Source organism: Neodiprion virginianus, chromosome 5 (genome assembly GCF_021901495.1).
Source record: "Neodiprion virginianus isolate iyNeoVirg1 chromosome 5, iyNeoVirg1.1, whole genome shotgun sequence".
In the NCBI taxonomy this organism is placed as follows: domain Eukaryota; kingdom Metazoa; phylum Arthropoda; class Insecta; order Hymenoptera; family Diprionidae; genus Neodiprion; species Neodiprion virginianus.
In genome coordinates, this window is record NC_060881.1 from 18,880,167 (window position 1) to 18,903,124 (window position 22,958).

Below are 22,958 nucleotides of genomic sequence, written 5' to 3' on the forward strand. Positions count from 1 at the left end.
TAAAACACTCGTGTGAAATATTACTCTGTAAAACAGGTATCGTTAAAAAAAACTGTTTGAATATTGTTGGAATTACGAAAAACGAGGTACGCGTAACCATTTTGCGCTATCGTCGATCCTTTTTTGATAGTTGCAACGCAAAATCAGTTTGTTCGGTTTACTCTACTTTTTTAGTTAAACAAGGCTTCAACGTCAATTTATTCTTGCACAAGCGTTAAATTTTCGCAACAGGTACGAGAAAATCTAGTAACAGCGATCGTAATGAGAAAGAATAGTAACGGATACTAGACTTTCCGGTAACAGCTAGAAAACTAATTTTCATTTTCTATCTAGAACTATATTTTTCAATTATGGTAAAAAATGAAAATAGTTAAGAACTGAGCGGTAACCGGAACTAAAAATTTCTCTCATTGTCAGTGTACTGCTGCGGTATATTATGTTAACCGTATTATTGGTATTGAGTTCCCGAAATTATCGAGAGTAGGAAAAGAAATTTGGCAATGGTGCGAAGTCCGGGAACTGTGGATTTTCGCATCGTAAAATAGTTCTAGCGATAATAAGAAATCTGACGAAGAATCGTGAGTTAGACAGAATGAAACCGATTAGGAGTTAGCCAAATGGGCATATGAGGCCGTAGATTTGTCCTTTGGGATTTTCGACGCTGATTTGTTTGCAGCAAACGTAAATGCAAAATCTAGCAAATTTATCTCCTGGCAGACAACTTATTTATCACGAAAAACACAACTGTCACGGATGGCACAGAAGAACGTAATAACGTTTTTGGGCATCGACCTTGTCCCTAGGGATGAAGGCGCGTTTGGTTCAAAATTTTTGAAAATCTGTGGCGGATTGAGCAAATGGCTTTACTACTCGTTGATGTGGAGAACAGGATGACTCGGCGTGGTTTATCATTCGTGTAATATTATTTCTTCGTTTGATTTCTGTAATGTGATGATAAAATTTGAGAACGAAAAAAGAAGAAGGAATAAAAATGCTTGAGAAATTGTATTTTAACTTTTTGAATACTTCTAATCGTCAGACTTTTGCGAAAATTTTAAAATATCGTAGAAAAGTCAGAAGGAAAAAATATAGAAAAATACGTAACTCCATTTACGAATATAGCTGTGCAAAGAAATCAAAGCGTCATATTCACCACCGATATCGTACCGTAATTAATTTAGCTGCGGATGTATGTGTGCAATTCAAGTTGCGCGACCGTTTACGGTTAATTGTTATAATAATACTATTGAGCAACAATATATAAATATGTCGAGGATGACGAAATAATGAAGTTGCCGTCCGTCGCTGTCTTATATTCTTCCGAAGGGATACATATATAAGAATATATATGTATATGTATATATATTGTAACGTGGCGTTTCAGAGTCGCCCGTCACGAGGGCACACAACCGTTATTTATCTTTAGGAAACGCGTCCTCAGCGGGGTACTCCAACCGAACTCGATACAAAATAGGCAATAACTACTTTTAACTAATTCTTTCTTTGTAAATTCTGTATTTCGCGCTTCGGCGCACGCTAATAAGGTACTTGGTCGACAACGATCCCGACCACCGAGGGATTGATAGCTACCGTTTTCAGCTCTCGACGACTTCATACTATACTGGCTACCCGGGTGCACTTGTCTTGCTACCGGGGTAGCATCCACCCGAACCTTCCGCATCGCCTCGACTGCCGGCGAACAGGGAGATAAAAATCCTCCCGACGGCCGAGGGCACCGCTCCTCAAGGAGGAACCAGCCGCCCGCTTTATCGGACGCCGTAAGGATGGCACGAAGGGCAGACCGTAGCCTGCCGTCTTCCGACCCCAAACCACTACGTCCAGATTGATAAAGCCATCGTTCCGAGGATCGACGCAGCCTTCCTGTCGGCAAGAACTAATCACGCGAATCATGGTCCACGGTTTTGAGTTGCGTTAAGCCGCCGTATGACTGCATGATCTCCTTGAAGAAATCCCCAATGATAGGCAACCTGGACAGTAAACTGAAGCAGCTATTAAATCGTACGAGTTGGCGTCAATGACGAAATTACGAGCAGCACATTACGCCACATCTAGCGGTAATCTTCGAAAACGCATGAGGTCAACCAACCAAGCAAAGGGAAGAAGAATCATCTCACGGCAGCGACGAGATCGGCGAGCCGAACTCCGACCTCCGTCTATTCTACGCTTGACCCGCTGACCGACAGCTGTCTCGATCCGTATTCTCTCTATTCTCCCATTTTTGAGCTACCGATCCTTCCTCCTTTACCGCTATCGTTTCTATCGTTGATCATCCCGCTACCGTTTCTCCTATCGTTAGATTTCTCCTGTAAATTCGTTTCATCCTTCCTTCCTTCCTTTCCGTTTTGCTAATTCTGAGTTGTTATTAAAAATAAATTCAGTGTTGTGTGCCTGAAGTCACCGATTAAGGTAAAGCTTCTGCCTTGTATTGTATCGTTACGAAGTTGCTCATAATTTCTATTCTTTCTTATGGTATTTATCGATTTTGTGTGAATTATGGTCCGCGGCTTAGAGTTGCGTTAGAGTAGAGTCGCCGTGTGACTGCATGATTTCAGTAATTAATAATTTCCGTGTCTGAGCGACCTCGTAACTGCCGAATAATTAATTCTCCTGTACTTATGAATTTTTATTAGTCTGCTTCTGTAGTCTCTATCGTATTTTGAGCCCTGTAACAGTAGTGTGCCTTACATTTTATTTCTGTTATTGCTTGTTATACTTTTATTTATTTTCGTGCCTATCGTATCGTATATCGAGTTCCTTGGAGTATAACCGAGCGTAGAATCAGCCTCTAAATATTACCGCACCTATTTCTATTGCCATTGGCAATTTTATATTATTTTTGCCTGTTATTCCTTTCTCTGTATCTTGTCAAGTTAAGTTCTGCGTATTATTCTTGATCCTTTTGTACTGCGGTGTATTTAGTGTATTTCTTTATTTTGTAAACTCTCCGAAATTCTCACTCTCTCATAATTCTGTACTTTGTATTGTCTCGAAAGTTATGTTTAGGAATTCATCGTTTAATTCCTCCGATCCGTAATTATTGTAAACTATTGATTCTATCGATTATGAATAACTCTACCGAAAATTATCTAATCGATCGTTTACGCTACCGATTGTGTAAATTGTTAACGAATGTCAATCTTGCGTACTGGTTATAATCTATGGTAAATTCGTCGTATTATCCACCGAGCTATCGTTACTTCGTTTTCTACCGATTAAGCGATTGTAGTAAAATTCTCACTCTCGTTTTTAATTGACAGAATAATAATTTCCCTAGCGTCGTTTGCAACTTGGGTAAGATCACGTCGCCCAGTGACGAGTAGTTTTAAGTAAATTCTTACATTATATCGCTTCTCCCGACCTACGTTCATTTTTCTCTGTTAACTGCCGTCTCTCGTTTCAAAGCTACCGTTTAATTCTATTCTACCGAAATTATTGTGAACGACGATTGCTTGTTTTATTAACTACCGCTATCGATACCATTTCATTTGCCTATCTCAACCCTGTAACCTTCTCTACGATATATGATCGATTGACCTGTTCATTTTTCCTGACTTGAGTTCATTCTTCATTTCATTATTTTCTTTAATTCTGTAATTATTGTTGTTGAATGCCGCCACTCTGCCAGTTCGTGTGAGTACCTGAGCCTAGCCAGCCGTACAACGGGTTCTCTGTTTATTTTTCGTACGGTTTCGTGTTATTTTTGTTGATTCGTATTATTGTTTGAAAATCGACGCTAACGCGTCTGGCGCCCAACGTGATTGATTTTGTTATAGTTTAATGTTCTGAATAAGTGGAGAGTCGCGCCAAAGTGTCAACGGCAAGTCCTCATCCGAGGGTAACAGAATTTAGCGTTACAATATATATTGTAACGTTTTAAGAAGTTGCGAAATAAATATGGGTTCGCGAGGTTATTTAAACAATCAATTAAAAGCGCAAATAAAATGTTATGGAAAAGCTTTAATAGCAGAAAACGTGTTTTCAGCTTAAAGTCTGAAACAAGACTGTTTTTACAATAATGTTAGTTGACGCAGCAAACTTATTCTTTTTAAAGACATAAGAGGTTTATAAACTTGTTTTATCTATGATGACACTATTAGATCATTAAAAAGGGGGCAAGACGGGTGATTTCACCCTTTGTAACAATATATATATATATATATACATAAATCAGAGTAACTTGTAGATCGCATTAGTTTATATTTGCATAAGCTTCACAACTGTATAAAAAAAAAAAAAAAACTCTGGATATAAAGATGCAAACTTATAACATATCAGTTTATAATGTTTTTCACACATTGACGAATTTCTAGTTAATTGTTTTAAATCGATATCTGCATCGTTTTTTTCTTTTCTTGTTTTTCCTTCTCTCGAGGAACGAATGCCGAGATGAAGAGAGAGAGAGAGAGAGAGAGAGAGAGAGAGAGAGAAAGAGCAACGCGATACAGTTGACAATAATTATCAGCTGCACAATGAACAAAAATATCAATTGATCATTGAACAAGCAAACTCAAGCAAATAAATAATCAGATACATGTTACATATAATATACAAACTTGCAGAGAGAACCTTGATCGTCAAATGATTCCGTCATGTAGGCCACATTCCTCACTTAAACTCTGGACGAGAGTAGACTGAGTCTCTCTCTCTCTCTCTCTCTCTCTCTCTCTCTCTCTCTCTCTCTCTCTCTCTCTCTTTCTTTCCAACAGCAGCTGCTCGCACACCGAAGAAAGGTTCAGCATTTTTGTACCCGCAATCGCATGTTGATTCAACTTTTGTTTTAATCGCGGTTTCATGTATATAAATATATATATGTAGGTGTATAAACATTTACATTAGATATATGTTCGTAGTACACGTCATTCGATGAAAGTTTGTATATGAAGATAAAATTAATCGCAGCCAGTTTAATATGTGTGGATCTGACACTGAACTGACTTCGCTACATTTTTCAGCCGTCCTATTTACATTCAATTCCTATACACCATATTGTATTAAGATTTTGTGCAATGTCGCTGCAAAAAATTTGCCACCGGCACGCAAAATTCCCTAAGGGTATTATTTTTACTGTATAAAAAAATGCCACAGCTTCTTTTAAATTATTAGTGACAGAAACGCGAACACGATACAAACAAACATGAAGAAACGTGAGTATAACTATAGAACCTGCGTAGTTATAGAAAAGTGTAAGACGAATAAAACGGTTTGAAAATTTTTTAAGTATCGTACGAAAAAAGGAGACGAGTATAAAAGTAAATTTGCTTGGTGCTTTTTTGGTTTAAAGTTCACAATAAAAGAACTGGAAAGTTCTTGATAAATATTTATGTAAACTATTTTTAGGGAAAATTTTTCATTAAAATACATTTGTTTTCAAGATATCAAGAAAAAATTGGTCTCCAAGAGCCTAAAAATTTATTTTATAACGATATAACAGGAAAAATACTGCGTTTTATGCGTAAACTTTACGTAATATATATTATTAGCTTATCTGTACGAAAGTTCATCGATTCGGGTGAACAGTGTTGAATAAAAAAAAAAAGGAAAAGAAGTAGAGAATCGAAAAAACTTTTAGAGTTGAGGCATTCATTGACGTTGGTTTTTACAAAATTGAGCAATCAATCTCGTTGTCTTGCACAAAATCAGTGCGATGATTTATACAAAATGATTTTCAAACCTAGGTTGCAAAAAATATGATTCATCTACGAATTGCCATTGAATTCCTTATCATATACAGTATAATTGCTGGATTAAGTTGCTTATCATTAGCTGTCTTATTTTTTTTTTTTTTATTTTTATTTCTCTTATTCGCATATAATGATACGGTTTACTTACATAACATTTGACCAAACAGCGGTATCGCGGTAAATTCAATGACCAGCTACATAACTCAGTGGTCGTCGAAGTACTGTTTATAAAAGTCAGATTGATCTAAAAAAAAACGATATATTTAACGCAATAATGTTTGTGACATAAATTCTAAACACAATGACTTTGCTGATTTCCTCCGTTTAAATGATTGATTATAATTCGAAATTACTATACTGAACGTATACATCGCAAATTTAATTCCAAAACAATCATTTTCTGTCAAGGTCAGAAACAAATGAATCGTTTCTAACAAAAATTTTGCATAAAAATATCAACACCTAAGAATAATTCTCGGATTTTCAGATTTTCTGAATTCTAGGTAAAATTTCGAATTCCTACGATAAAATCTGAAATACTATTGTTGAACCACCGCTAGATGTCGCAACTCTCTCGCAAGCAAAACATACTGAAGATTAGTCGATTACCTTCAGGTAATAGATCTGCAAGCAGCGACTCATCTCACAGTTGAAGTTTAACCGCGACCGATTCAAAAATCTTATCGAATCACTTCGAACTCATTTCGAGAGGCGAGTCGCATTAGAAACAAAGAAGAGTAGTTATTTTTCTAAACCAGGAATCCTGTGAATTTTCCCAACAATTAACATTCATTCAAAGTATTGATACACGAAAAACGATCTGGATGTATCGACCATCGTTAACGGGACCCGGTGGTCTAGAATTTTCGAAAAATCGATTTTTTTTTCAATATTTCGAAAATATAGTATCTTAAGAATAGACTGTGAAAATTTGGCAATGATATTCACAGTATTTCAAGTTTTACAGCCCATTGAAGGTCGGCGCGAAAGTAAGTAGAAAGGTCGGTCCGCTCGGTGAATAGTTCTATCGTTCGTAGAAAAGCAGCTGCTACCTGAGTTGTCTACCTGAGTTGTAGTGAAAATATGAGAGAAGAGTATGAGAAGACTGATGGGATATTGTATGCCGCGGGAATTGCAGATTACCGTAAGTGCACGTTTAAGTCTAATTTTTTTGAGAAAATACTTATTTGAAATTTTAAATTAATAAAAAATAAAAAAATTATTCAACCGAATCACTTGAAATTTGGATATGTTGTTCACAACATGTATGACTATCGTCGGAACTGGAATCATAATTTTATTTAAATAATTTCCTATTGTTTACACTAAAAAACTAGTGAAAAAGACACGATTTTACGAACTTTTTTTTCAAATACGCGCCATTTTGTCAATTTTTAATTTTTTCGCTTTGTTCTAGTTCCGACCATAACTGCACTCTTTCTGATTAAGAATCTTCTTGAATTTTGTGTTTCAGATGCGTAGAAGTCTCGAAATCACCTACGCCGTCCGGGTCCGATTTTTCGAGAGGGTCATCTTCAGCGGCATTTTTATAATAATAAATATTGTTTTTAAAATAAAAAAAAATTTTTTTTTTGTATGCTCAATAAACGTAGCAATAAGCCCGAAAAAGTGAAACATCGTTTTTTAAATTTTTAATGGCAAAAAAAAATTGTGAAAATAGGTGAATTTTTCGTGCTCTAGACCACCGAGTCCCCTTAATCGACACAATTTGATTATATTCTTAGTCATTCCGACGATTCCATACTTATTACTCCCTGCTTTTGACCTATCTATATATTGAATTTTCCATACCTCAGCTTTCTACGTTGTATAAATATTATAAAATAGATTTTCGCATCTCGGAAAGCTCGATATTGTGACCGTTCTATTTTCTGATCTCTTTCTACGCTTTCATACTCCCACCTTAAAAATCAAGATCGCAATCCGGATACTCCGAAGAGAACCGTACAGATTTTCGCAAGAAATGGCAAGAGTTTATTCGACTAGTCGCTGAAACTGGCTTTTGTTGCACGAATCTGAGAACGTACTATACATAATTTGACGTGTATATGCGAGGTAACGTAAATCCGTGCTGGAAGAAAGTTGCGTCTACTTTCATCAATAACCGCACTGCGTTAGCAGGCATCGAAGCAGCAACAGCACCAACACGTCTGACAAACAGATAAAAATACTTTTCGTCTACCTGCCGTTCGACAAAAGATAGGAAAAAAAAAAAAACCAAACGAACAAGGGAAATGAAAAAAAACAAGATTCTGAACCCACGTGGAAGGAAAGGTCGATCACCGCAGCATTCAGGTACACAAGGTTTCAGCGATTGCGAGTGATGGTGCGTTTACACCCGCACAAAAATGCCTCTACAGTCACGCCTGCAATTCATCCGCATACTTCAGGGTCATGTAGTAGTCCTACCCTTACCGACCGAGAAAATTCGCCCGTTTTCTACCTCTGTTAAATGAACAAACGAACGGAAAGTGTTCATATTTCTACGGTGCATCGCTGTTTGTAGCGAAATTCAAGAAAGCTACTCGTATCCCGAAAATCGTAATCAAAATTTGTGGTTTTTTGACACGCGTTGCTATTTACTCATTTCCCGCATTTCAGGGGCCAAAAAGTGCCTAGTTGTGATAATTCGCGCAATGCCGGAAAGAATGAGTAGTGAAATGAGCCACCGTTAGACTGTTTTCACGCAATATTGAGGTCGCTAGACGAGAACTAGGAATTAAAATAATCTCGCAAGTAAAAGATGATCTCACCATCAGCTGTGGACGCACGGCCGAACGTTCCTTGGTTCGTTCCTTTTTGACGATTTTCGGGATATGAGCAACTTGCCCGAATACCGCTACAAAAGAGCGATGCACCCGATTGCTCGGTCGGTAAGAGTAGGAGTATCACGTGACCGTAAACATACGTTCGTATTCATTCCGGTCAGCAACTGATTTCAATATGTATATGTTTGTACGGGTGTGTGTATTATATGCCTCGGCGTCAGAAAAGAAAAAAATTCAAGAACATGATATTTATACAAGAAGCGTGTTCGTTGTTCCAGACCGCGAACGAAGGCACGCAGACTCGTGGATATTATAGGTATGAACGTGAAGACGGCAACGGTGAAAGAAAAGAATTTCTTCGAATTAGCAGCTCGCAGATCCGGGTGAAAATTCGTGGTGTTCTTTTTTTCCTTCTTCTTTATGCCTCGATAGATATGTAAAGTTATTCACTCGGTGTCAGAGAAACGGTACTTTTGTTTTTGTCGTTTTTCAATAGCCATGTGCAACTTGTCGGAATTTCGAGTGAGAATTTACTTGCACTTTATTGTTTGAGAATTTGGTTTCGACGCTACGTATAACCGATAGTAAAATTATTAACAAATATTTTGAACGGATAACCTGAATAAAAAAATTATCTCTCTATTGTAGTAAAAAATTCTTCATTTCAATTTCTTTGTGTGAACATTTTTTGCCAGAAACACTGTTTTCGTTCTCCAAGTTTCTTGAAAAACTTTATAACCAGTATTACAGTTTCACTTTTCAGAATTTTGGGAATAATTGTGAGGATAATTGTGATTTCAGAAAATTAAATAGCTATGTATAATTGAGGTTTATTTCAACATTCGTATACCTTTGATTTTGCTGAGCACAATTGCATTTGAAAAAAGGAGCAGAAAATCTTTGAATAAGCTCCGATCAAATTAACTGTATTATTTTTCTCTTTAATAAATTGAAGAAAAAATCAGATTTTACAATTTTTTCTCAAGATGACGTTCGACTTTCTTTTCTCAAAAATGTTTATGCAACTTGCTCTGCTGCTTTTATTGGAATTCTGTTCAAGTATACACGAGTTTCAGAAAAATAACAGGTAAATCCATTGAGAACAAAATCAAATAAGAGTTTTATTTTCGATTTTAGATGAGCTACTGTTTTTTAAATCATTTCTTCCTCGTTTCTGATACCCGCGAAGTATTTGACGATCAATCTTCGAGTGATAATTATTCTTCAAAAACCCTCGATATTCTGGGCAATGCTGAAAACTGATTTCTTAAAATGTTGCGTGCAAGAATTAATTTTTGAGAGAACCAAAAAAAATCTGTTCCGCAAAAGTATCGTCTCTTAGAACTTATCGGGCATTTTTTTATTAATCACATTACATGCATCGTGGTTTGATTATGCTGAAGTAAAATTCTGGAAATCGCTAAAAGAGTATATTAAATAACTGTCGCGTAAAAGTCTTGGGTATAAAATGTAGGGATCCGATGAAATTTGTGAACGTCTGACGAAATTGGAAAGTGAAAATCAGTCGTTGCAATCGTTGGTAAATGTACGCTGTTGGAAATTCTGCAGTGATCGTTCATTTAAGTTGACTCGTCGTGATTTGAAATACACGATAAATCGTCACGCGGTGCGCGAATCAGGCATTCAACGTGCGTTTCGATCCAATAGATAATATTCCAGACTACACGTTCAATGGTTCAACTTCAAAATAGACGAACTTGAGAAAACACGCGCATACATTATCTAATCTTGAAAAACCTTAAAAGCTTTATTTTCAGACTGATTGTTTTGCACGAAATTATCGACATGTGTAAATTGTAGTGCAAAGTATAACTTGTTAATCAGAGATTTATTTACCTAATACAGAAATACATTTTTTCAAAAATGTTGAAAAACAAAGTGAATCTGATAACGCCTGAGGTATGAATTCGACCGCCGAAAATTCTTCAAATAAATTTAATATTAATAGAATAGGTGTTCACGATTTTTCCTGTACATCGGCCACAGCAGATGATTTTAAAAATTTCTCAACATATAATTAGTTGATCAACGGTTTAATCAATACTAATTTAAATGCAAAATGGTGATTCAGATTTTGTATGAAATTACTACAATTATACGATTAAGAATTATGTATATGATATCAAAAATTCTTTGTGCACAAACGCGAGTGTGAGTCATTGCTTTTCACATGCTGCTACTAATATTATTGAAAGATGCATTGCGTGAAAACCTTAAAAGAAATCGTGAAGGACATATCATTCGATTTTCTGTTATTGAACGGTTCATGGCTTTTTATAATCCGGATTAATCATTTTTCGAAAAAAACACCAATATGCTTAGAAATGAAACAAAGAACATAAAAACATCTAAATGTGAGTCGGAAATATTGAGAAAGAATTCTCGATTGTTTTTCTTTTGTTAATAATGACAATTTTAATGCCTGTAGAAATTGGAATTTTTTTACCGAAATCTAAAACTTAACGTCTGATTTTGTTATAAGTGTCCAACGATGCCTTTGGAATAATTGAATATTGATCGATATAAAATGAAAATGTTATTTTTGCCCCCTGTCACTTTTTTTACGATTGTTGCAGATGTTGAACACCTTTGTCTTGGATATACATAAATTATGTACAATTTTTGCCACAGCTGTAACTTGTTGCGACTCACAGCAATGCTATGTAATTACAGTCACCAATTTTCAAGAATCGAATGATCGATCACTTATTACTCTGTGCGTTGTCTATCGACAAAGAATATCGATGACCAAAGAAAAAATTCACTCGCAAGTATCACAACTGAGTCCAGGTGGCTCGACACAAGCATGATACAGAATTTCTAGGCAATCGGTAACTATGACCATAATTAGAAGCATCGATATGTAACAGCTCGATATTTCACATAGAGTTCGTAATCATTTCTCGAGGAATTGAATATCCAGGGATTCGATGATCTCAAGATTTCAAGCTACCGAAGCCACTTATACAAAAAAAAAAAAAAAAAAAACTTCACGTCAAGACTTAAGCCAATGAATTTGCACAAATTCAACTGAACTCATACAGATTTTTATGTCATTTGAAATGATTGAAGTAAATTTAAGTGACTTTAAATGGATTCACGCGAGTTAAGCGATTTTAAAACTACTTAAAATAATTTCGCGTAAGTTAACAGATCTTCAAATTATTTGCAGTATCTTAAAAAACTTCAAGTTGCATCTTAAGTTACTTTTTAAGTTACTTCAGGTTATCGTACAAAATTTCAACTAACTTCTCGCGAATTCACACGATTTCCAGTTCGTTTTCAAATTACTTCTCAAGTTAGTTGAAATGATTTCACTAAACTTGAAGTAAGTTTTGAAGAACTTGAGTAAACGTACATCGGATCGAAGTTACTTCCGGAGTTAGTTGCTGTAGTTTTACGAGCCTCGAAGTAACTTGTCGCGAATTCAAGTCGATCCACATGACTTGAAGTAAATTCAAGTCAATTCACACGGTTTCAAGCAAGTTGAAGTAAATTAATAAGACTTGAAGCTACTGCTGAAGTTAGTTGTCGTGACATTGCGTAAATTGAATAGTAACTTCAGGTGAATTGAAATAACTTCAAACAACGCAAAGTACACGTAAATAACTAAAAATAAGTCCTTACTTCCGTCGTGACTTGCTGTCAATTCACCCAAGTGCAAAGTGACTTCAACGACTTTAATTCATTCCAAATTATGAAACTGATTCGGTGACTTGAACGACACGCTATTGAGACTATCGAAGCTAAACAACCAACAACTCTACCAAATATTAACGTACAACAAAGAATACATTATACATGGAGGATTAAAATTCCTGACCTCGTAGATAATGTATTGGTAAGTCTTGGTAGTAGGACATCAATTTGAATAGGTTATTTACCAAACACAATGTCAAGTTTGTAGGAAAAAACTCAACAGATTTACAAACTGTCTTTGATTCGGGAAAAGATGGGATCCCCTCACTCTGGGTCACATTTGATTCTCCCAGCAGTTGTCGTTTACCAGTTGGTTCAAACGGTTTAGTAAAATTGTTTAGACATGGAGAATAGGGAGATAATGGCACCATTATTGTTGTGTCAACATCGTTTTAACTATTTTAACTATCCCAAACCTTTTTTTTAACCTTTTCAATCTTTTGACTTATACATTGTGAATATATTTAGTTATTTTATTTATTAACTTTCAATTCTTACACACCTACGCTTTCTAACAATTTGAGAAGACGCCAATGTCTATTGTCAACGAAAACGATTTTTTCTTGACCTTGATGACTTGTTGACTAATGTTATTCTTGGATATGAAGGTCACAACTCAAAACACTTTTTTATAGTGTTAACGTTTCAGCCCTGATGGGGACCCTCCTCAGAACCAATTTATTTAAACCATCTGTCACGAACAAAAGTAATAAAATAATGTACAACTCCTTTTTTAACCTATTTAACGTCTATTGTCAACCTATTCGAAGAACCATCGCTCTCCAATATGTATTTTATGATTCTGACCAGTGTCTTAATCCTCTTTCTCATACAATGTAAATTACTCCTCAAGTTCTATACACTTTTTTAATCACAACCGATATACGATTTGTTCGCTCTAATCTACAATAAATAATAACTTTCAGTAGTATTATATCCATAGAAGTTTATGTCTTACTGAGGAAATTTATCTTCTTGACAGTCAAATAAAAAATCGATCGTTCTGAGGGGGGCCCCTATCCGAGCCGAAACGTTAACGAAAATATACGTTTTACATTCAATGACCGCTCACCAAGATTTACCAATACAACACATTATACAACTACTGAATGGGTCGGAGTTTCAAGCATGCTATCACAATTTGCGTAGACTATACGCAGTGCAACGTAACCCGCACATTTGATTCGCAAATCAGGTCAGGCCTTCTTAATGCTACACTCGTGTCTACCTGCATCGTGTATATATAATGTATATATATTCGCGAAACGCGATGAACACGAAAGCCACGTTTCTCTGCCCGCAATTCTTCTTGCATTCTCCTTCGATTAGTCTGCGGGAATTACAATCGCGTAAGCCAACCACGTTTGCACATTTATCTGTCAGGCATGTATCATTGATGTGTCGAATTTCAGGCGTCTTATTCTTTATTCCGCGCACTCGACTTTGAGAATTTAAAAAAAAATCGATGATCGGTATGTGGAAGATGTCATGAAGAATATAAAGAAAGAATGTGAAGGGAAAAAAATAAGAAATAATAAATGCTGAATTTACTGTGTGAAAAAAACTCGTTGATAAATTATTCAACTTTTTTTTTCTTCTCTTCGTTTTACGTATTCGAAATAAATGGACGTAAAAGGCACTTGAAGACCTCCAAAAATTAGAACGTATTGTATATACTACGACAAAAATTATATATAAATTTTGTAATTCGGACTTTGTATTTTTACTTGTTGATACAAGTTCTCAAACACCTCTTGAATCTTACCGTCCAAGTATAATAAACCAATCGCAAACGACAAGGCTAAGCAAATAGATACGAAATACAAGTAGCGAAGAAATTACGTGAGAGAGTTTATGTCAACACGGTGACGGTCACGATGATCTAGAAATTGTACAAACATATGACCCAAGAATTCCCGCTCGACCTTTAAGCTGTTCACCATTTTATTTCGTAATACGAGTATAGTGTAAACCCGCACAAAGAAAATGCTTAAACGCAACTAAATTTTAGTTGTATAATTCATGAAATTGGTAGAAAGTTTATCTGCTCTACATAAATATTTACTCGAATGAACGAAGTTGTTTTTATCATTTCGTTGACAAAATTGACAATTATAATCGAATTTGTCCGAAGTGAAAATTTCCTCCAAACTAAATTGAAAATGTATAATCATTTTCTGTGTTCCTGAATTAATTTTAGTCGACTTGTATGTTACATTCTACTAATAATTTTGTGGCACCTTGCACTCCATTTTTCTAGGTGTAACATATGTTAAGAAGTGCTGCAGTGTTCAAGTTTACATTTGAAAATATTCCGTATAATAAATCACGATAAAGAGTTGATATTCCGAAACAGAAAGCTAATAAACGAAACGTATACTAATTACGTTGTATTATCATGTGACGAAAGACAAATTCGGTGGAATTCTGATGAACAGATAATATGTGAAGCCTGCGTTATGAAATTTATGCAGGTACCGATTGCGACAAAATCTAACGTGAAAGTCTATTTGAAATAACATGTTATTTCCGATAGCACGGTAGTCGAATAAAAGGTATTTTTATAAATTTCAAAATCGGTGAAAAACAAAATTCTATGGTAGAACCGGGAATATTCAGAATACAAATTTTCAAACGAGCTAACCAAAAATTATTTTAATACCGAAAAAGTTCAACCACTCGTCCATTTGATTGATTCGACGGTCATGAGTTATGTAACACTGCCAATATAATAAGAATAAAATTTATTTGGCAAATTTCTCGAAAATGTAATCTTCTGAATAAAACGTGCGATCGCAGAGTGAAATCGAACGAATCTACTAGATCTTCAACGATTTTGCAGCGATTAGAAAACGAAGCATCGATGGCCAAGCTTCTGTTAAATACTTTTTGTATTTTCCATTTTTTGTTTAAGACAAACGATTAACGCTTCAGCGCTTCAACGCTTCGTAAAAATCGTTGAGAATTTTTTTGACGAAAATTTAAGTATCACGCGAAGTCAGTTAAAGTCATTTTTAAAGACGTGAAATGTTATAATAATTATCAGGTATATTCCACGTATCTGTTGTCTAGGAAACGATACCTGTAATATACATTTATATTCCACATGCCAATTATGTGCATGCCGTGTAATTCTTGAAATAATTGCACACGCGTGGCTTTTTCGTTTGTGTAGGTACAGTGATAGTGATCCATCTACGCATCGCCGTAACCTAAAAAAATATCGACGAAGATATATGGGGGGGAATACAGTACGATCGGCGAAAGTTGTAGTGTTGTACATAATATAGTACACGGTTCGCATCTACGCGTGTATAAACGTTTCAGATGTTACAGTCCATACATTATACACCTCTTAAACGATTTCTGGAATGATCTGTGTAAACTGCAAATCGAAATTATGGATTTCAACATTATACGTAAAACCGGGCAGAAGAATATTACATATTCATGCATCATATTGAAAAGTAAATTGGAAATGAAACAAAGTGGATAAGAAACCAAGAAAAGAACGAGAAAACTCTGCAAAGGAAATATCTTCTTTCAATATTATTGAAGAATAGTATACGAAAATCGGGCAAAATGAAATAAAACTTTGAAAAATATTCACTATTTACAGCAAAGCTGAAAAGATTCGAGTTGTAGTTTTAAAAAAAATCACATTTAAAGAAAAGAAACTTTTTGTGCAAAGTGGTGTTCAAAACGCGTCCGAAATAAACTCATTATTTTCTTCTAGCAAACCCGCAAATATTACGAACCTGAATTTGATGTGTCATCGAACTTTTTCAATTCTACTTTCCTACTCCGCTTTTGCATCACATAACTTGTCTGCATCGCGGTATGTTTAAAGTTGCTATATGTGTATATAATAGTATTGTAAACGTGTTGGGCTACTTATTGAGATGTGCAATTAATTACCCATGCGTATTACCCACAATCACGTGACTCTGATGAAATACACAAGATGCCGTGAAAGATGGAGGCACCTTATATTCAGAAAAGGCACCACCAGCAGTAGGATAAAGACCGCGTGGTATCGCGCCTGTGGGTCACATAACGGTGTGTATCACTTGCCGTCGTTTCCGTCTCAGTTTCGCCTGTTTTCAATGCCATCGTATCCTTTTGTGTCTATCCCATCATGATGATCGGCCCTCTTTTATTCCTCCTTTCCAGTTCCGATTTTTTTTTTTTTTTTCTGCAACTCGAACACTTCTTTCCAAGGGAGCAAGAAGTTTTCCCAACGTCTACGTTAAAGTATTACGTTGTTTAGAATTAGCCAAAGAACGTTGTTTTTTTAAATAATTATTCTACAATTTTTTTTTATCTGCTTCCGACAATGTTGTGACTCAAAATGTAAACGCATATCAACTGAAAACAAAGAAGTAACAACCGACAAAATCGAAGTAAAAATAGTAACACCTACAGAAATCGATTTCGTTGTCACATCACAGTAACGATAGTTTTTTTAGATTATACTCTAAGAAAATGGAGCGATCAGTTTTCTGACAGGAATCAACAGAAAGCGTGAGAAAATTGTACCTATAACATATAATTAGAAGTTAAAATTTGTTAATGAGGCCGATCGGCTCAAAAGTAACAAAATTTACAACACAGCTGTGAATCCGAAACGCTGATAGATAAGAACCAATATGGCCGCCATTGACCCGCTTGGAATTATATTTTGGCACTAAGATCGTATGCATTACGCGATATTCATCGAACGCTGTTTTACGCGACATAATGTGATAGCAAATTTGGTTAGGCCACGATTTCACCTCCGAAATATTCCTTAAAACTGGATATCAAGCTAGTGAAATTTTTCTGTCGAGAGGTTAGGCATAAATTTCGCACCAGCGTATGAGGTTCACTCTTGATCTAAAATAAGTTCGTCTAATTTTTATGCGAGTGGGTTCGGGGAATCAGCACCGTTATACGTTCGTGTTGAACCGCGAGAACACAAACATGGCACATGTGTTTGGACTATAATTTAGTATAACAAGTATCTACGGTGCGGTGTAACTAGAATTGAGTTTAGTGTGTGCAATATGACGCAGTACGTCGGCGTAATCAACCGAACAACGTAGCCTGCACAATCAATAATTCAAGAACACACGGAAATATTTTATACACATTAAACTGCACATAATGTCAAATCGTTATGCAACGTGTCGAATACGTTGTGTACGTTTCGCAACCTTTCGCTGCAATCAGCATATCACGATAAAGTAAAAGCATGTGAAATACTTGTTACGCGTGAACGTGTACAATAACATGTTGTAAACAATAGGAGAAACGTCGCTGATGCGTTACATTAGACTAGCGAGAAATTCGAGTACGGTGGATGCCACCTGGTGGAAAATTGTTTCACCATGACCATGTGAAATGTTTAATAGAACATTTTCAATTGTACGCTGTAAGTTGTGATACCGAATGAAAATCCAGCAACGAACCTGAACGTTTAGAACGTTCGCATATCAACGTTTTAATGCCAATGCCGAGTCACGGTTTGTATGTTGCGTATGCAGTGATGGTGTGAGACTGGATAAGCGTATAAAACTACCGATGCAGCACGCCACTGCCATCAAGTTCATTCATTCAATTGCCAACTTGTGTTTACGCAGCTTGCTTTGCGTTCGATGGTAGTTGCGGACGGTTCATGAACTGAATTCGTCCAGTTCGTCTCTATACTGTTATAAGAAGTTACTTTCGAATTTACAATTTATTCAACATTCATGCCTTTGTCGCTACAATAGTGCTGAATTTCAGTAGATCACAACCTTGAATTACGCACGGATGAAAGGAAAAAAATCACAATTTCAACTGGTACGTAATATCCAATTTTGATGAGAAAAGCATCGTTCATTCTACCAAATCATACCTATCTACATTTTTTTCACTAACAAAAGGTTTCTTACACTGTAGCTATTTATTAATTAAGACAAAGGATTTCTCTTGACTCCAAAGACGTTGCTGTGATTGAATTCAAATCAATCTACGACTTAATTGAAGATACAAAAATCCTTGAAAACACCTTCGGAAAGACGGGATAAATTTTTGGATAATTTGGTGAATCTGTTTTCTGACGTTTCTTCGTGGATAGAATGATTTTTTATCGATCAGTACCGGTTCAACGATTAAATCGGAAACACTGCATAAATTTGTGAAATCTCGATAGATTCGATAACCGTTGAACGTGTTCCGAAATCGCGCCTGCTGTTCTGTATAAACCGAATTGACCGCTTTTTAGTGACCCACATACGTGGCGCTGCAGGTCATCGATGGCACCTAAGAGGTACCAACTTGCAGGTGCAAAACCGTTGATCGTCTCGGCTCGCCGTTCGAAATTTAAAGTGCCTTCTTATGCCAGTGACACATATATCGGCACTCGAATTAAAGTGGTAACATAAGGTAGCTCAGATCGCCAACTACTGGCCGTCGAGGAGGTCAGTTCCGTTTCGATTTCAATCGCTCTGACACCAAACGACGTGAATTACCAGTCATTCAACGTAGTAGAAAATGAACTGCTTAATTAAAAGACGAAAAAATGTATTAAATACGGACGACATCTCAATTTTTCAACGATTCTTTCAAACTTTTTTTAGAGGTAAAATCACCAGAGATTTGAATACCAGTTCCCGACATCCTTAAGATTTAATTTTTTCATCTCATTTGTCTGTCATACGAAGGACGGATAAATTTTCACCCTGACTATGAAACACCCTTCATACGACTGTAAAAAAAAAAACTTTCCAGCTTTTGCTGAAACACGCCCAAATTGTGTATGACATAAATGCAACAGCCGTAAAAACTCCCAATGCGTCTGTAATTTTTTTTTTTTCTACATATAAAATTCGAGTATGTGTCAGATATTTAAGACGCCAATGAAAGAAGGCTTGAGTTTTGAAATTTATATAAGTATCTGAAGCATGTTTCTTATATTTATATGGTAATCGATAACAACACAGCATTCTTTTACGGGTATTATAACTTCATTGAGTTTCAGGTTTTTCACTCATATACCATGTGCACTTTGAATTTGGCACGTGCAGGTATCCGCAAGACTTATGAAAGGTATCAAAAAATAGGTCTTTGGGAATTTCAGGGACATTCACAAGGCACTCAAAGAACGAGAAACATTCATGAAGACGGCTGTGAAATTTTTAAAGATATCCTTAAGATGCCTGAAGAACGACTAAAATTTTGATTACATCTTTTGACTCTGTTTTATTTGATTTTTCACACAACGCATGTACAGCATTTATTACAAAATGAAATACGGAAACAACCATCCTACTCAGAGGGAACTCCCCATTTTTTCCTTGTGGCAGACGCGAAATGCTACCAACTATAATAACTCTGGATTTTGACTCACATCGCGGAATTCCCGTGTTCGGATCTACGCTCTGAAGTTAGATCAGACAGCAGGATCTTGATAATCACGGAATTGAATTTGATAACGAGGAACGGGAAATGGAATAAGCTGCGGGAATTACCCAGCATCTCATCAGTCGTAAACGAGTTTTTTTGCGTTCCGTTCCCGAACTTGTTCTGACGCACGAGGGAATTTCGTAGTTCCATTTTCCCAGCAAAACAAAACTCAGGCAAGAGGATGATTGTTCCTTTTAAAATTCAAAATTCTCTACAAAACCAATTTATACTCGATGCAAACAATTTAAAAAAACAAAAACAAAGTCGAATCTACGGTACGATAAGTCAAAGTTATTGCTGTGTTCTAGATTTTTTCAACAAGTCAAAAGAAGCACTGACTTCACAATTAAAACTTGCGTTAATAAATACCTTTTTGGGGTAAATGTTAGAAGACAAGAATGTGACACTTCAATTTTTGTCTTCGAGATTGAATATCCTCAATACTTCACATTATAAGTGGAATACCGGTTCTTATGTTTCTAATTGAAATTTGTCATATTATGTGTAATGTATGAATCTCGATTCATTTTCTGCAGAAATTTGAAACATTTAAGTACAAAAATTATTATTTAATCGCAGTACTTCAGAAATCCAATTTCGAATTTCAAAGTTTTTGTAATTTTTTTTAAATAACGTTCACTTTACTACAAACGGTCTTAATTATAGTGAGGATACAAATTTTGAAACAGTTATCTGCTGTTTATTCGACTCAGTCGATAACCACAACCTTGTATTTTCGCGCATATAATATGAAATTAGGAGTCACGAATCCAAGTCGTTCGAAGATCAAGACGTTTTATTTACCGTAAATCCGTTTCCTGAACGTATCTGCAGCTTAACTAACGCTCTGTCCGTCTTCTATCCGAAGTTCTAGCGATCTTCTCGCCTGGCTGGTTACCGACAATTGATGCAATGCCCGGTGGGTAAGGGCTTCGCGTTTCGTCAACGACAGATCATGCGCCCGAAATTCCTTTCAATTTACTAGTAGCAATAAAAAAAAAAAACCGTGAGAAATCCCTGTCCTTGCCACGATTGATCGCAAACCGAAAAATCCATGTTCATAGGCAGATAAGTAATGAAACTGATTTACCAACCGCGCCCAAGCTGGGTTCGCAGAGTTCTTGTTGAATGATCGTTACTGACGAAAGATGCAGAAAATTGTTCCATGCTGCCATCGCGATTCGATGAATTAAAAAGGAATACGATAATAAATCTAACCGTTTTCAAAACGATTGTTTTAAAATATTCTGATAACACTGTCAGGCTCTGAGACTAAAATATTATGAAAAGTTTTCACATGTTGGCATATCGAGTTTCAAAAAAACTTCCAGGAAAATTGTAACTTTTGTAATGTTTCAGAACGTAGTTTTCACATGATGTGTTAAAATCTTTTCACAAAATCTCTTAATTGTGTTTAATATTTTCTATGGGCTTAATTGTTGATTGATTTTCAAGAAAATGTGCAAGATTTTTAAAAATCAATTTCTTCATACAATTCATATTCAATTTTAATTCGATGATTGAAACTTTGACATAATGCAACAACGTTCTATGAAATACCTAAATACTTGTTACTTGTAGTCTTTCGGTAATCTATCAATTATTGATATAAGAAAAGGCCGATTTTTCTGTCCTTTGAAATCAAACCTTTATTTTGTTTTATCGAATCAACTTTTCGCAGTTTTTTAATACGTTAAAAATGTTGTCCTCTATTTTCATACGTAAGAATCAGGTTCCCGATTGTTAATATCCAGTTCAGCAAGTCAACCCAAATAAAATGTCGGTCAGCAGCATTCGCTGGTTCCGCAAGATCCGCGTGTTCACATAACTGGTAAACCGATCGTAATATATTGCAGATTTCTTCCGGATCTATTGAACGATCCCTCATTAAATGCTTGAATCATAATGAAGAATGGGTTCAAGTCGTATACTTCACGGTGAATTTTTTTTTCTATCATCAGATTTTGCACAGCTACAATGTCTTGAAAAATCTATACAAATTTTTCATATTATTATCCCGCAAATTGTTCTGTATATACAATAATATTTGGCACATTTTTTTGAATAAATGACATCGAATTGAAAAATACTTGATCATTTTAGATTATCAGAATAACCATTTATTTCAAATTTTAAATCATTTATTCACTGTTCTATTTATGTGAGATATTATTTATGTTGTTTTCTTTCTGTTTCAGATCATAAATAAATACCAAAGATTACAAAAATAGCATGCCAAATCAAATATGGATGTTCAGAAGCGGCTTGATCCTCTTCTGTTTAGCCGCCATCCAATGGCTGGCACTTGGTAAGCGGTGAAATAATTTAAGTTACACATTACAAATTCAAAAATTTCGAATCCTCGAATCAGTTCCGTCAATAAAAAAGAACATTCGTCACGGAACTCAGCATTGATCACTATAATTCTTATTGTTAATTCGATTTTGACAAATTTTGAGCACCGAAATTCTTTCCAATAATACTGTAGGTAATATCTAGATTGAAAATTTAAAATACAAACTTAAGAATTATATAGGAAACAAAATGAGAGAAAAAATTTACAGAATAACTAAATCTTCGTTGTTTTTCGAATTGATTTTTACTCCATGTTTCTGATCGCAGGAAGTCCTGCAAGAGAAAGAATGAAGAGGGAAACGGAAATAGCGAACACAAACTGGACGAGCCTTGCTGATGAGTGGTTACTTGCTAAAGAAAGAATTGCACGGAGAATGAGTGTTCCGCTTCTACCTAACAGCAGCGTTATACGCGAATTTCAGGACGTACAAGTCGTCATTAACAGAACATCTCCCGAACAAATGTTAAGAGTGAGGAACTTGGATCACGCCTATCTATTTATTACTTGATAAATATTCATAGCGTAAATAACTGGGTGAAAAGGATTTCAGTTCACTAGACGCATATTTGAAATGCTTTGTCTTGCAGAAATTTTCCTATAGCCGTTGGATTAAAATGTTTTTATGTTATATTTGATAGTGGGTAAATTATTGAACAATTTAAAAAAAATTTAATCGCATTTGTACGAATAATTCGGAGAATTTTAAAGAGAAAACTTTCTCATACTCACTGATAGTTATTTTTTGAAAAATACATTTCAGAAATTTACAAATATTTAAAATTAACGTTTTCTAAAAATTATCAAAGAAAGATTGAGACGACAATTTGAATATTACTTTTGTCTAGAAAACTCTTCGCAATTCCAATCACAAATAAAGTTGAGTCCACATAAACGACTATCTAAATCAGTATTAACAAATAGAAATTGATTGAATAACGTTGAATTTTAAAAAACTATAATAAT

At 35.4% G+C, this 22,958-nt stretch overlaps 1 protein-coding gene across 5 annotated transcripts in view; it reads left to right on the plus strand.

Annotated features, from left to right (window-relative positions):
* The window catches only part of LOC124306165 (sphingomyelin phosphodiesterase), a 46,659-nt gene that overhangs the window by 6,239 nt on the left and 17,462 nt on the right, over positions 1-22,958 (plus strand). For 2 of the 5 annotated variants that reach the window (XR_006908542.1, XM_046766469.1), the window contains exons 2-3: positions 21,838-21,947; positions 22,262-22,464. Coding sequence is in view for 4 of the 5 variants with exons in the window: in XM_046766469.1 (XP_046622425.1) it covers positions 21,872-21,947; positions 22,262-22,464 (279 nt within the window). In the remaining variant the exon portion in view is untranslated. Of the gene's footprint in view, positions 1-16,007; positions 16,271-17,266; positions 17,292-17,803; positions 18,035-21,837; positions 21,948-22,261; positions 22,465-22,958 lie in introns of those variants that run through there. The other 3 variants (XM_046766472.1, XM_046766473.1, XM_046766470.1) reach the window with 3 other exon arrangements.